This window comes from Salvia splendens, chromosome 16, assembly GCF_004379255.2.
Source record: "Salvia splendens isolate huo1 chromosome 16, SspV2, whole genome shotgun sequence".
Taxonomy (NCBI): Eukaryota; Viridiplantae; Streptophyta; class Magnoliopsida; order Lamiales; family Lamiaceae; genus Salvia; species Salvia splendens.
This window is the reverse complement of record NC_056047.1, coordinates 2,026,058-2,039,356: the sequence shown is the minus strand read 5'-3', so window position 1 is coordinate 2,039,356 and position 13,299 is coordinate 2,026,058. Positions and strand designations below refer to the sequence as shown.

General features: G+C 37.7%; 2 protein-coding genes across 2 annotated transcripts; one reads left to right on the top strand and one right to left on the bottom strand.

Moving 5' to 3' along the window:
* The first annotated feature begins 2,998 nt into the window (after window positions 1–2,998).
* Window positions 2,999–5,364, top strand: LOC121769970 (clavaminate synthase-like protein At3g21360). The gene is made up of 2 exons (XM_042166756.1): window positions 2,999–3,006; window positions 5,001–5,364. Exon 2 carries the CDS (start codon window positions 5,050–5,052, stop codon window positions 5,362–5,364), a length of 315 nt encoding a protein of 104 aa, XP_042022690.1. The 5' UTR covers window positions 2,999–3,006; window positions 5,001–5,049.
* A 113-nt stretch (window positions 5,365–5,477) lies between these two features.
* Window positions 5,478–9,624, bottom strand: LOC121769969 (lysM domain receptor-like kinase 3). Its single transcript, XM_042166755.1, has 11 exons — window positions 8,676–9,624; window positions 8,060–8,137; window positions 7,595–7,894; window positions 7,183–7,331; window positions 7,008–7,097; window positions 6,805–6,910; window positions 6,522–6,673; window positions 6,337–6,434; window positions 6,134–6,260; window positions 5,951–6,058; window positions 5,478–5,874 (listed from the first exon to the last, which is right to left on the bottom strand). Exons 1-11 carry the CDS (start codon window positions 9,283–9,285, stop codon window positions 5,710–5,712), a joined length of 1,983 nt encoding a protein of 660 aa, XP_042022689.1. The 5' UTR covers window positions 9,286–9,624; the 3' UTR covers window positions 5,478–5,709.
* Between the last annotated feature and the right edge of the window lie 3,675 nt (window positions 9,625–13,299).

Genomic DNA, 13,299 nt, shown 5'->3' with positions numbered 1-13,299 from the left:
TACTCTTTGAGGAGCTGGATGGTCTTTTCCCGGAGTAGAGGTGTTCCCGCGAAACCGGTCTTGACCGTTCTGGATGGATCATCTTCGTATAACTGAACTTTCATCGAGTTCGGCTCCGGTGTGACTTCGTTCATTTCGCCTGCCTCTGACTCCGGCTGCTGTGATTGCTATGCTTGATGGTGCCGATCTGATTGTTCGGCACTTTTAAGCGCAATCTGCAAACATTCTTTTGCTCTCTTTTGATCACCTCGGATGACTGCTATCCCTCCTTTAGTGGGGATCTTGATTGTGAGGTGATAAGTAGAGCAAATGGCCCGAACTGTGTTGAGCCAGTCTCTTCCCAGTATAATGTTATACGGGGATCGAGCTTTTACCACAAAAAACTCGATCACCGTACTGGAGCTAGTAGGCGCTCTTCCTACCGTAATCGGAAGGCTGATAATACCTTCAGGGCGGGTGTCCTCCTGGGCGAAACTTTTCAGAGGAAGTGGGGCCGGACTGAGCCGAGCTGGATCCACTTCCAGTTTATCAAAACATTCTTTAAAAAGAATGCTAACCGACGCTCCTGTATCCACAAACACTCTGTGGATCAGTTTGTTTGCCACTCCAGCTTGAATGACAATAGCGTCTTGATGAGGAGAAATGGCCGGGACGGGATCTGCATCTGAAAATGTAATTACTTCCTCCTTCTTCAGCCTTTTATGTGTTGGCTCCTCTCGATTGAAGCCTCTGCGCTCTGATTTTAGAGACGATTTAGTCTTCCCGGCTGGGAGAGCGTCAATAGTCTGGATTACTCCATCATATTGCGGCTCGTCATCGTCTTCGGGATCCTGTTGCCTTTTAGGATCCTGAGGAGCGCAGTTCGCACTTCTCTGTTTCTTATTCTTTTTCGGCGGCTTGCTTTGGTATTTTTTTAACGTCCCTGCTTTCACAAGAACATCAATATCTGCTGCCAAATTTCGGCACTCCTCGGTATCGTGACCGTGGTCTTGATGGAAGGAGCAATATTTATCCTGACTTCGACGCGTGGCCGATTTCGTCATCGGCTTTGGTTTTTCGAACATATCAGAATGCAGTTCGAAAATTTCCGCTCTCGACTTGTTCAATGGTACGAACTGAGCGGGTGGTTTCTCAGGATTGAGACGTGGTCCCAATCTGTCTTGTACCGGTGCCCTTTGAATTCTTTCAAAAGGAGTTCGGCGAGGATGTCCCTGATCGCTATGATCGGGCTTCCTCTTGTCTCCTCTGGAAGAGCTGTCTAAAGACCGTTTTCGACGGTCTGCCTCATCAGCACGAGAAAACTGGTCCGCAATGTCCCATATCTCTTGAGCTGTTTGCGGACTGCATTCAACGAGCTTTCTGTAGAGAGCTCCTGGCAGAATTCCATTTTGGAATGCCGAAATGACAAGTAGATCATTGAGATCATCTACTTGTAGGCATTCCTTGTGGAATCTTGTCATGAAGTCGCTAATCTTTTCATCGCGACCTTGACGTATAGAAAGCAGCTGAGCCGAAGTGATTCGGGTTTCAGCTTTCTGGAAGAACCTCCTATGAAAAGCATCCATTAGATCTCTGTAAGATCTAATGCTGCCTTGAGGGAGGCTATCAAACCACCTTCTTGCGTTCCCGATGAGCAGCTCGGGAAACAGCTTACACATATGAACCTCATTGAGACCTTGGTTCGCCATATTATACTGATAGCGTCCCAGGAAATCATGAGGATCCACTAACCCGTCATAAGTCACTGACGGAGTTCGGTAATTCTGTGGCAACGGAGTTCTGGTGATATCATCCGAAAATGGAGTCTTCAGCGCTCCATACATAGCGAATCCGACATCTCTACGGTATGGTGGAGATGGAGTTCTCCTGTGATTTCGGTAACAAGGAGGAGAAGGAACATATCGGTGGTGAGGATTCTTTCTCCTGGAAGATACGACACTACTGCGGTAGTGACTTTCATGTCTGGAGGGGGAGGGAGAATCCGCCGTTTTCTTCTCCGGCTTCTGGCTCTTTTGCAGGAATGTTAAGAACTCATCCTGCTTCTCAGCCAAGAACAACTTGACAGCCTCATTCAAATCGAGCTGCTGGGGAGGCTCGGTGCGATGACTTTTTGAGTGGTTTGTTCTTTCACCGTGAGAACTGGAGGCAGATTTCTCCAGAGGCTGTTTTCCAGACCTACGGGCTGGACTAGCTTCCTCACGTTCATCACGGACGGAAGTATGGGTATTATGTGATCTGGTACGCATTTTTTGGTGGAAGAGGATCAAAAACTCGCTTTTATCACAGTTTTGGTTTTCTGTGTTCCCACAGACGGCGCCAGTGATGATTTAGCGAATTTTTGATGGGAATAAATGCAAGTAATAAATGAAGATCACAACACTGAAAATTACGTGGTTCGATTTACTGAGGTAAATCTACGTCCACGGGAAGAATAGAGGGCAAATTTGTATTGCTTGATCTAGCTCACAGATTACAATACTGATTTGCTATATGAGATTCAGGATCTAGAGAACTTAACCCTGGTCTATCTGATCTAAGTTCTATTTATACATTCGAACTAAGATCGTGGTTTGCAGCCCTGGTAGGGGGGTTGATAACTGCTTAATACCACTAAATAGATCGTGGGTGTAATGGAGGTCGTGGAGATCCTGCATGGGTCCACTATCTCCTTGTTCGGTCGAATACTGAGACCGAACTGCTGAACTTTGCCGATCAGCTTTTGCCGATCTGAGAGTTGAGCTCGATTGGTCGGCTTTTACCGAGCTATAGGCTGTGACCGAACTCTTTGGTTGTGCCGAACTGATACTCTTTCTTGGGTTTTGGGCTGATGGGCCGTCACTGCTATTGGGCTCGCAATTATTGTTTAGTTGTGTAGTTCGTATCCCATCAGGATTGATGTACACAAGATTTTTAGAGGGAGAAGACTGAAGACGATACTTCATCTGCCCACGGTCGTGGCTGGAAATCTATGTTTCGAACCACAGATAAGATTGTGGCTCAACAAAGGTTTGTACTACTAACTAAATCTGGCTTACTTGATTTTCCAATTTGAGGTTTCATATATTCCATAGTCCACTACTAATGATCTTGAATCCTTGATAGTTGGCCTATTATTAATAGTATGATAACCAATAAAAGTGGTTGAAGTATTATTACGTAAAAATACAATCTATCTAATAAAATTGAAAGTGACTAACTTTGTGGACTATCCACTATTGATTATGGATGCATGGAAAGTCTAAATGCAAATATAGCAAATTTGACCTGCCACGGAAATATCATTATTGTATTGTAAAATTGTGCCTTTTAAAGGAAGTGGCTGGACCTGAAACTAATTGGGCCTACAGTTATTCGGTCCATCAATAAGCCAATTGGGCTCAATTATTTCGTACTCATAAAGTTAATAACCTACTATTAATCAATAAATCAGGACTCCTAAAGGGGGACGGAGGGAATACTATAATAAAAAATCTGGTACAATTTCTTACAGGGCAGCAAAGTTAAACGCAAAGCTGGAATGGACGGAGAAAGGAGTGAAGATGATAGTAGGGCCCGTCCCGGGAATCAAACGGGACGAAACAAGGCCGCTTCATAAGATATGGTTCAACTCCATGGTAGCTGCTTACACGGCGGAGGGGGGCGACCGGAACGACCGGACGGGTTTACACGGCGAACGACGCCCGGCCTCACCGGAAAATCCATTTCCATCATGAACTGTCTCATGTGAGCATATATCCTCTTTGCTAGTATAACTAATGCTGTTTCAACAGACAAATTGAAAAAGTCAAAGTCAATCTAAGACTTTGACTTTTTGAACTGCATCATTTATTGATTTCTTTTTTCTATAATAAATACTGATAAAGGGTGTGTATGTGGTTGTTTTTCAGTTGTCATCGTATCCTCGCAAGCTGTTTTTCTTTTGCGAAGAAGAAGCGGCTTTTGGGGGTGAAACCCCAATACTTCTAAGCCATATTGTGTACGAAAAAATGGAAGAAAAATACCCAGATTTCGTCGAAAAATTAGAGGAAATTGATATATACGGGATAAGGCCGTGGCTGGAAATCTATGTTTCAGACTGAAGATAAGACAGTGGCTCAACAAATGTATGTTTATTTATGCTCAACTTAAATCAATACTATCATATATAAACAATAGAAATTTTTTTTTAGTTTTTTACGTTAATTCACAAACTTCCAATATTTTTTGAGTTTATGGACATATTGGTTTCCTATCTAAACACATAGAATTTGTCAATTTGATGTGTTTTTCTCGGACGTACCCTTGTGATGAATTCGACTAAAAATTAAACGATGTTGTTTTCTCTTGTCAAAATTTTATGTATTTATGTATTTAAACATAGTAGAAAATATGAAAAGATTGAAAGTTAGGTTAATTCTGAGGACGGAGGGAGGGAGAACTAATTGTCCATGGGTAAATAAATCACACAGTATTTTATCTTATTGATGAAAATTTTCAACTGTGGTTTAATAAAGCCACAGGTCAACTACAATAAATAGATTGGGAGTTAGTCAGAATTAATTAATCAAACATTAAGTAGATTAGAAGTTAGTGAGGGATTAACTAATCAAACAATAAGTAGATTAGGGTTAGTCTATATCTATTAATCTACAATAAATTTATCAATGTATAAATGTTAAATTGTGATTAACTAAAACGCCTAAAATTTGTTAATGTCTTTTAAGTGAATGAATGAAATATAAGATGGGTTTGGCAACACCATGCTACTATCAAAATTTTAATTGTATGAGATATATGAAAGTTACAAAAGTTATAATTTAATGAGTCATTTTAAAAGTTATGTGATTGACTACAAATCAACCAAACCAAAAATTATAATTAAATTGTCAATTGCCCCTTTCATTTTTGTATCTTACTGCTATACTATGCTATAAATTACTACATACGTCCCTAAAAATTTGTCACATTTCATTTTCTGCACTAATTTTGTAAAATTGATAATCCTGAACCATTTCTTATAGGGCAGCAAAGTTAAACACAAAGTTGGAATGGACAGAGAACGGCGTGAAGATGATAATGGGGCCCGCCCCGGGCATCAAATGGGATGAAACAAGGCCGCGCAAGACATGGTTCAACTCCTTGGTGGCTGCTTACACCGCAGAGGGCGGCGACCGGAAAGATTCCGAGAAGATGGGGGTGAGTTTTGGTGACGGAAAACCCTTGCCGGAAAATGTAATCCATGACTGTCTGAAGATCATGGAAGAGGAAAGCATTGATATTCCATGGCAGAAAGGGGACATTTTGATGATTGATAATCTTGCAGTTCTTCACTCTCGAAAACCATTTACCCCTCCACGTAGGATTTTAGCTGCACTCTGCAAGTAGCTCTTGCATCTTCGATCAATTAATACTATCAAATAATCTACTAGTTAATTAATTAATCACGTTGTGTTTTGTAACTTACTATTGTAATAATACAGACTTTGTAACAAATGCAGTAATATTACAATATGCTTTTATCATTATGATTTTGCATCTTAGACTATTAGAGAAGTCTCTAAACCATCCAAAAAAAATACTAGCAAGTGATGAAAGAATTATAGAAGTAACCTCAACACGCAAAAAAATCTATGCTTTCTATGCACACAAAACTCCACAGTAAACACAGATGAATAATCATATTTAGACAGACACCAAAACTGGCAGTTTTGGCAGTTGTTGATCACCTCCTTATCTTCCTTGAACCAGACCACTGAACACCTGGCTGTTTCCGGCAAGCGTTGCTTCCCACTCGACCGAGGACAACAGTATCTGCGAAAGCGATATCACCACCTGCTTCATGTCCGGCCTCAAAATGGGGTCCTCTTCAACGCATTGCTTCGCCAAAATAGCCAACTGGACAGTAATTAATACACGTTGCTTAAAATGCGTTCCTAATCACGTCTGAAACTTACTTGTAACGGAGATTTACCTTGAAAAGACAGTCGTGCGGATACAGATCCATCAAGTTAGGATCGACGTGATCCTTCAGGCTTGCCATGGTCATGGAGTCGGGCGAGTTCCTCATCGCTGCCACCATCTGAGATTTCAACGCGCAAAATCAGAGAAACTCGAGCAAATATGACAATTTTTTTGTGTGGACGAAGCAACTTACAATGGATACTAGCGAGCGCCTCTCAGCACTCCTTGTCATGGCTTCCTTTCCGGACACCATTTCGAAGAGCACCACACCAAATGCATAAACATCGCTTTTAGTCGTTGCGAGGCCATCCCTCATGTACCTATACGAAACAGAGAGTGAATCATCGTCTAGAAATGGAAGGGAGACACCAATTCTTACGTTGCATTGCTACTTACTCGGGAGCTAGATAGCCATATGTTCCAACAACTCTGGTGACCGACTCTTCCCCATCATTTGTTGTTGCAACGAGCTTGGCCAATCCAAAATCTGATATCTACACCGAGTAAAAATCAATCAGCTGAAGAAACAGAACGTGTTGGCTATCAGCAAGCATGCGTCTGATGCAGAATAGAACACGAACCTTTGCTCTAAAGCTTCCATCGAGTAAGATATTGCTTGTTTTAATATCACGATGCACATAGTGAGGTTTCGTGTGCTCATGTATGTACTCAAGACCTCTAGCAGCATCAAGTGCTATTTGTAGTCTCATTATCCACGATAGTGATGTATGGCCTATCGAAAATCACGAATAAACATTTTAACATCAAATGAGAGAACTAAAGTGCATTTTTACATTGATCTCCCTTACGATCGAGAAAAAGGGATCAACAATATTCGATAAACACATTTCTATGGAAGCTCACCTTTGTTCTGAGGGTCGTGCAAGTGGCTCTTAAGCGAACCCTTTTGAGCATATTCATATATGAGAAAGAGATCTTCGCCGCTAGCTGTGTAACCGATTAACTCTACCTTTGGAAATAGAAAAAAATAATAATTCAACTATCTTTTTCGAAGAACGTTACGTTTATCTTGGAAAGGCAGGACAGAGAACAGTGATCAGCATTACCAAATTTGTATGATGGACTTTGCATAGAACTTTCATCTCTGCCATGAATTCTTTCGTCTTCGTAGCAGTCATTTTTTTAACAGCAACTTCCTGAAATTTCAAGCATGTTTACTCTGTTCATGAAATTTATCAGATGTTCGATATCATCATTAGCAAACTCGAAAGCGTAGCAGACCTGGTCCTGCTTTAGTAGGCCATAATACACGGAGCCGTATGTTCCATGTCCCAGAAGATTAGATTCAGAAAAGCCGTCTGTTGCAGACAGAATATCTTCGTACGTGAAAACTAACGGCTTCTCCACCTCAAAAACATCGGTTCCTATAACTGGAGAAAGCAAGCACCACATACAAAGCTTCATTATCTGATATTTGGGTTTCCTTTATGAAATAAACGTCACTTCCTAGCTCAGATTCGATTGTTACAAGTCGAAACTATTAAAGAAGCGTAGCAACATTTTGCTCAGGCGGATTAGTTAAGGAGTTATGCTAATTCAAGTGAAATAGTAGTCAGCAATTAGTCATATAATTCATATTGACACAGTTGCATCCCGAAACGTGACTTAAATTCGGAAGGTCTGATGTTTATACCTGTGGGGATGTTCATATGCCGATTGCTAGATTCCCCATTAGGTCGCTGGAAGTCTCCGGATTTGCCACATACCGACCTTCCTGAAGCACAGCAGAAACTTGTGTTCCGCAGAATCTGAAATTTGTGAGAGCTCTTCCCATCGGAGTCTTTTGCTTGGCTTCCTTGGGATCCCCTGCAGCAGCCCGATAATCTCAAGCAAACAAAAAGAAGCACACCCACGATAATAAGAGCCAAACCAACAGCCAGACTTCCAATGATCCACCAATACGGTATGTGACTCTTTTTGTTCACCTGATCTCCTGCCAAGAACATTAGACTATACATTTATGAGATATGCGTTCAGACAGCTCAGCTGATCATATGTCGATCTTTTAGATCATTTGAATGGACGAGATAGCTAATCACGTACATTACTCAAGCTGTCAACAAAGTTGAGCACATCTCTGCAGAGGAAAGTTACATACCTATAATGTCATCAACAGATGGAGCTGAAGCAGGAGCAGCAGTAGTGTCATTCTTTACAGGATAAGGTTCACCAGGAACTGAAACGTTGTTATAATCAAAGTCAGAATGGAAAATAAGTAAATCGACCAACTAGTCAGTTCCACAAAACTTGTTATTCGAGTTAGTGCTCACTCCCTCATAACTGTTCATAGCTGACAACGGACTACCAGAAAGCAAATCATTGCTCCTTTCAGACGACATCGTGTAACTTCATGACCTTCGTATAAAACTAGAAATTTAACCTAATTTGATCTACCTAGATAGCATACCAAACCACACCATCCAATAAGCACCACCAAACCTTTTTTGCTCCAATTGACTAGCCTACACTCGACTTCATCGTCAATCACACAAAAGCAACATTAATCTCACTTCAATCTCGACAAAAAACGTAATATTTCTTCTTTTAACATACTAAGTTCAGAAACTTTACAAACCTAATTGCTGTCTGCTGTGAACAATACATAAACAAACATCAATAACACCAAGTGCCACTCAAAACAAGAATCCACCAAAACACAAAACACCAATGATTTCACTAAAACAGCAAAAAATTAAGAAACTGCAAAAACATACCAGAATTCAGGGGTATGTAATAGAGAGCTCCAACAGTCACATTATCAGGATTAGCAATCTCATTAACACTCTCAATACTATCCATACTAACTCCAAATCTGCTAGCCAGAGACTCCACACTATCCCCCTCTTGCATCACATAGCTCATCAAATAATTCCACAGCCCACTCGAGCAACCACACATCAACCTCAGCGACACCACAGAGCCTCTCCTCGCCGCCCTAGTGATATTCGAGGGAAAATAGGCCAACCCATCATAGGATTCCCTCACTAGGCCATAAACAGAGCCGTTATTCTCTCTCACCGTAAAAGTTGTGTTGCTCAAGTACTTGCGCAGCCCCAGAGCGCAAGAACAGTTCTTTTTGATGAAAACGTAGTCCCTCCCATTTCCTTCCACGGTTACATCTTCTTGCAACACATCAAACATGCTCAGAATCACTGGGAGCGTCTGCTGCGGCGAGGGCTTGAAGGCTAGAAACGATGTGCATAAGCGAGTTGTGTCTGTGCAATTTAAAGGGGATGGATAATTCTCTGCTGCAGCAAAAGCTTGAAATTTGAGGAGTAGTAGATGAAGAAGAACAATCAAGATTGAAGCTTTGTGACGACCCATTTGCTTCTGCGGCAGAGATCCAAATCTTAATGAATGCCCAATAAAAAAGATGGGATCTTTTGAGTGGAATTGGGCACCAAAATCGAATCTTGGCTGAATTTTGTCAGCTACAAATGACAGCTTCAACAAAATGGCATCCAGCAATAAGATTATGAATGGAGTATGATGATTTGATAGAGGGAGTGAGAGAAAGAGGAAGGAGACATGAGATGTGAGCTTAGCAATTTCCCCTGTTTTGGGTTTTTTGTTTGTTTTTTTTTTTGGCTGAAAATAAGGGGCAAAGTGATTACTGACTGATAACTGCAACAGCAAGACAGTGTAAAAAGAGAGAAAGTGACTGCCACAAGAGAGAGGAGATTATATAGTCTTGCTGAACTACTTTATAATTTTTGTAGTGAACAAGTAACCTTGAGATTGTTGTTTTAATGGAAAGATAGTTTCACTTATTGATTAAACTGTCAAGCAAATTTATTATAATACATTATCATTAGACTTTGATTTGATGATGACTATTCCAGGTGGATTTACTTAGCTGTGTAGAATTAAATTAAATTAAATCACTGTTTAATTAAGCATGATGGATGCTTGCATTCATACTTTAATGAACAATTTATTAATTGGACCTGAATATTATAATGATTAGTTTATTTCAATGTGACCTGTTTTTTATTTTTCTACTAATTTAAAACTTAAATAATACTAGTACCAAAAAAATCTTCTTTTTAGAAAGAGATATAAAGATTAGAACATATTCTTGTATTTATCTCAAATTAGTGCTAACAATCACCAAAAGTACTCAAAGACATGTGTCAAAATAATTAAATACTGAATTTACATTGTAATAATGTCGTATAATGATGAATTTCAATCTATATTTACTTATCTTTCGTTTACTTTGGATAATTATCAGTATTAGTCCAAGAAAAAAATATGTAGACAACTGGACCATGTGAAGTATGGAATATGTAGTTGCCCTTTTGCGTAGATATACGAATAAAAGTGGGAAATTACGGATAAAAATCATTATTTTGTGAAAATATTTTATTTGTGGGGAATATGCTATCATGAATAGTATATTTAATAGATTTAACTGAGTAATTTTAAATTAGTTGGTATTTTGGCTGGCATTTGGAAGGGAAAGTAATACACTTGGCATTGGACAGTTGTAGTTGGGCCCCACATAATTGCCGCGCTTTTTGTCGTTATAAATTTTCCTCTCGCCGTTGACTTTACTGTGTATAGAGATTTACTTAGTTAAGGATGACATAAAATTTCAAATACTAGTATGACTTATTCGAACAAGGTTAGATTAATTAATTGTGTAGTTCTCAAATCAATTCAATTAATCATGTTTTTCTTGATACCTATAATAGAGATTAAAGAATAACAGTTGAAAAAAAATATTGTCTATAAATTCGTGTATTATTCTAACAAAATAAGGCTAATAAATGGATCATGAGTATAGCTTTTAACTCTATATAAGGATTAAATCTCGTGAATTTTAATGGATCTTTCTAGATTTGTTTGTACTACTTGCTATTAATAAGATTATGTTTACTAGTTGTAAAATTAAAATTTGAAAATTACTAAAATGTCTGATGAATTGAAATAGAGTAATACTTAAGAGTTGGTCAATCAAAAAAATTATTTATCAATCAAAAAGAAAGAGAAGTGTAGAATATTAATAGAAATGATGTTTTGTCGTATGTTTTTTTTACCGTAGAGTAAGTTTGGACAACATCTGTGTGGTGGGCCTGCACGTGCACTGGACACAACCAACAACGATAGGGCGTGGGCCCAATAATAAACTGTTACACTCACTACTAATTAATTCGGGGGTGTTCGGTTGACAAGATTAAATCTCATTATTAAATATGTACTATTATGTTTGGTTTATAAGATTGAACCATTCAACTTAATCCTAAATGGATAGTCTCATGATAATTAGTCATAGCCTCTCCCTCCAACTAAAATAATCTCACAACTTAATCCTAGATGGATAGTTTCATGATATTAGTCATGGCAACCGAACGTCACCAAAATAAATATATTCTGCTACGTCTGTTCCACAAAAATTTTTATTATTTAAGAATATTACAAATTTTAATGCATAATATATTGATAAAATAAGAGAAAAAATAATAATGCCAATAAATGATAAAGTAAGAGAGAAGGAAAATTATTTTCATAAATGAATATTTATATCAGAGGACTAAAATTCCGAATTTTTTTTCAAATTTTTCATAAAATAGGGTATTTTAGTAAATTTTGTTTTTAATTGTAAATTTTTTAAATATTATTATTGAATTAGTTATATTTGAGAATTTGCAATTTTTGTATGCTAATGAAAATATAAACACTTGTAAATACATAGATTATTGTATGTGTTTTTTTGTGTTTTAATAGTATCATTATCTTGATCAGAAAGATAATGAATTTTTTGTTCTTTTAAAATATAGCGTAACTTAACTTTTGGTGACCAATAACTCAATTTTTTGGATGGTAGCTTTGCAATGTTATTCACCATGTTATGTTTTGTTCACTGAAAATTAGTCTAAAATAACTCAAAAGTAATTTTTGCAAAACTCTATAGTAGGAGTATAATACTCCCTCCGTCCCGGACTACTTGCACATTTCCTTTTCGGCACGGAGATTAAGGAATGAGTGTATAGCAAAGTCAACAATTGCGGCGGTAGGTGATAATTTTTACTAAAAATGGAAAGAGTGCAAATAACTTGGGACGCCCAAAAAGGAAATAAGTGCAAGTAGTCCGGGACGGAGGGAGTATTTTGTTAGATCGAAATTTGGATTACATAGTACTATATATCATTAGAAAAGTATCACTGAAAACTTCTTAAAGGTACATTTAGATTTTACACCGATCTCTAAAAAATTGTCAGTAGTCGGCGATGAAATTTGAACTTATTCCAACATCTAAAAAATTAAAAAACTAATGTTTTTTTTTATCAAAGATGAGTTGGTAAAAAACAAAAATTTAAGCATACTTCATGTATTTATAATATGAATCTTTTATAGTATTTGCTCATTTCTTGAAGTTGTGAGATTCACTTAGTGTTCTTATTCAGTAAAAATCTTACCTAAAAGTTTGTAAATTATCATATTGAATCCTCAAACGTTAAATATACACATGTTATGTGAAACGAGAGAGAAAGGTCGTTTATAATGTTAAAATTAGTTTGGACAAATGATAAATTAACTTTGACAATGATAGAAGCTAAAACAAGCTTGCTTTCTTACAAGTTACAACCGTCCAATTAAATAATGGTTGGAAAATGAGACATTATTAGTCTTAATTACTTATTAATTCATAGTGATGACAACTAGTCTCGTCTTAGTCGCACAGACTGAGACATTTACTATACTACAAATTTTGGCAGTCATTAATTAAACATTATTAATGTTTAATTCCTCATTGACAGGCTACAAACTACAAAGCAAGATTCCTAAATTAATATTTCTTTGCATTTTTTAAACTTTCCTTCAACTATAATTAAGTGTCGTGAAATTAATAAATGGAGGCATGCAAAATATTGGGATTGTGAGCTCTTTAGGTTTTCAAGAAAAATCAACTGATCAATACTCCTATATTTTATTTCGAATTTGGCATATGAATCGATTTCTGAAATAGTCAATAATCATTGGATCATATGCTCAACTTTATGAATCTTTGAATCAATATATACTTACACTGTTACACACAATTTATATTGATAATTTTTGTTAAGGAGTAACTTATAAGATATTGAATTAATGAAACGCTAAATCGTCGCATTTATAAATTACTTCAATAATCGAAGTTGGGCCAAATTTAGTATTATATGGACATTAGACGTTTTCCATGGGCCGATGTAGCCCACTTTAATTCATTGACTTCGCTTGCTTTCTATGATTTCTTATCTAAGGCCCAATTTTCAGTCCATCCATACCCCCACTTATTTTGTTATTAATATAAAAAATATTGAGAGAATCCCATTGAATAGTTTGGAAATTAGC

What these genes read in the sequence shown, in the direction of transcription:
- LOC121769969 (XM_042166755.1), bottom strand. Translation starts at nt 9,285, where the DNA reads ATGGGTCGTCACAAAGCTTCAATCTTGATTGTTCTTCTTCATCTACTA. An exon ending in TTACATACCCCTGAATTCTG is followed by an intron (nt 8,138 to 8,675) that starts GTATGTTTTTGC and finishes ACAACGTTTCAG; the next exon opens with TTCCTGGTGAACCTTATCCT. An exon ending in CGCACGACTGTCTTTTCAAG is followed by an intron (nt 5,875 to 5,950) that starts GTAAATCTCCGT and finishes ATTACTGTCCAG; the next exon opens with TTGGCTATTTTGGCGAAGCA.
- LOC121769970 (XM_042166756.1), top strand. Translation starts at nt 5,050, where the DNA reads ATGATAATGGGGCCCGCCCCGGGCATCAAATGGGATGAAACAAGGCCG.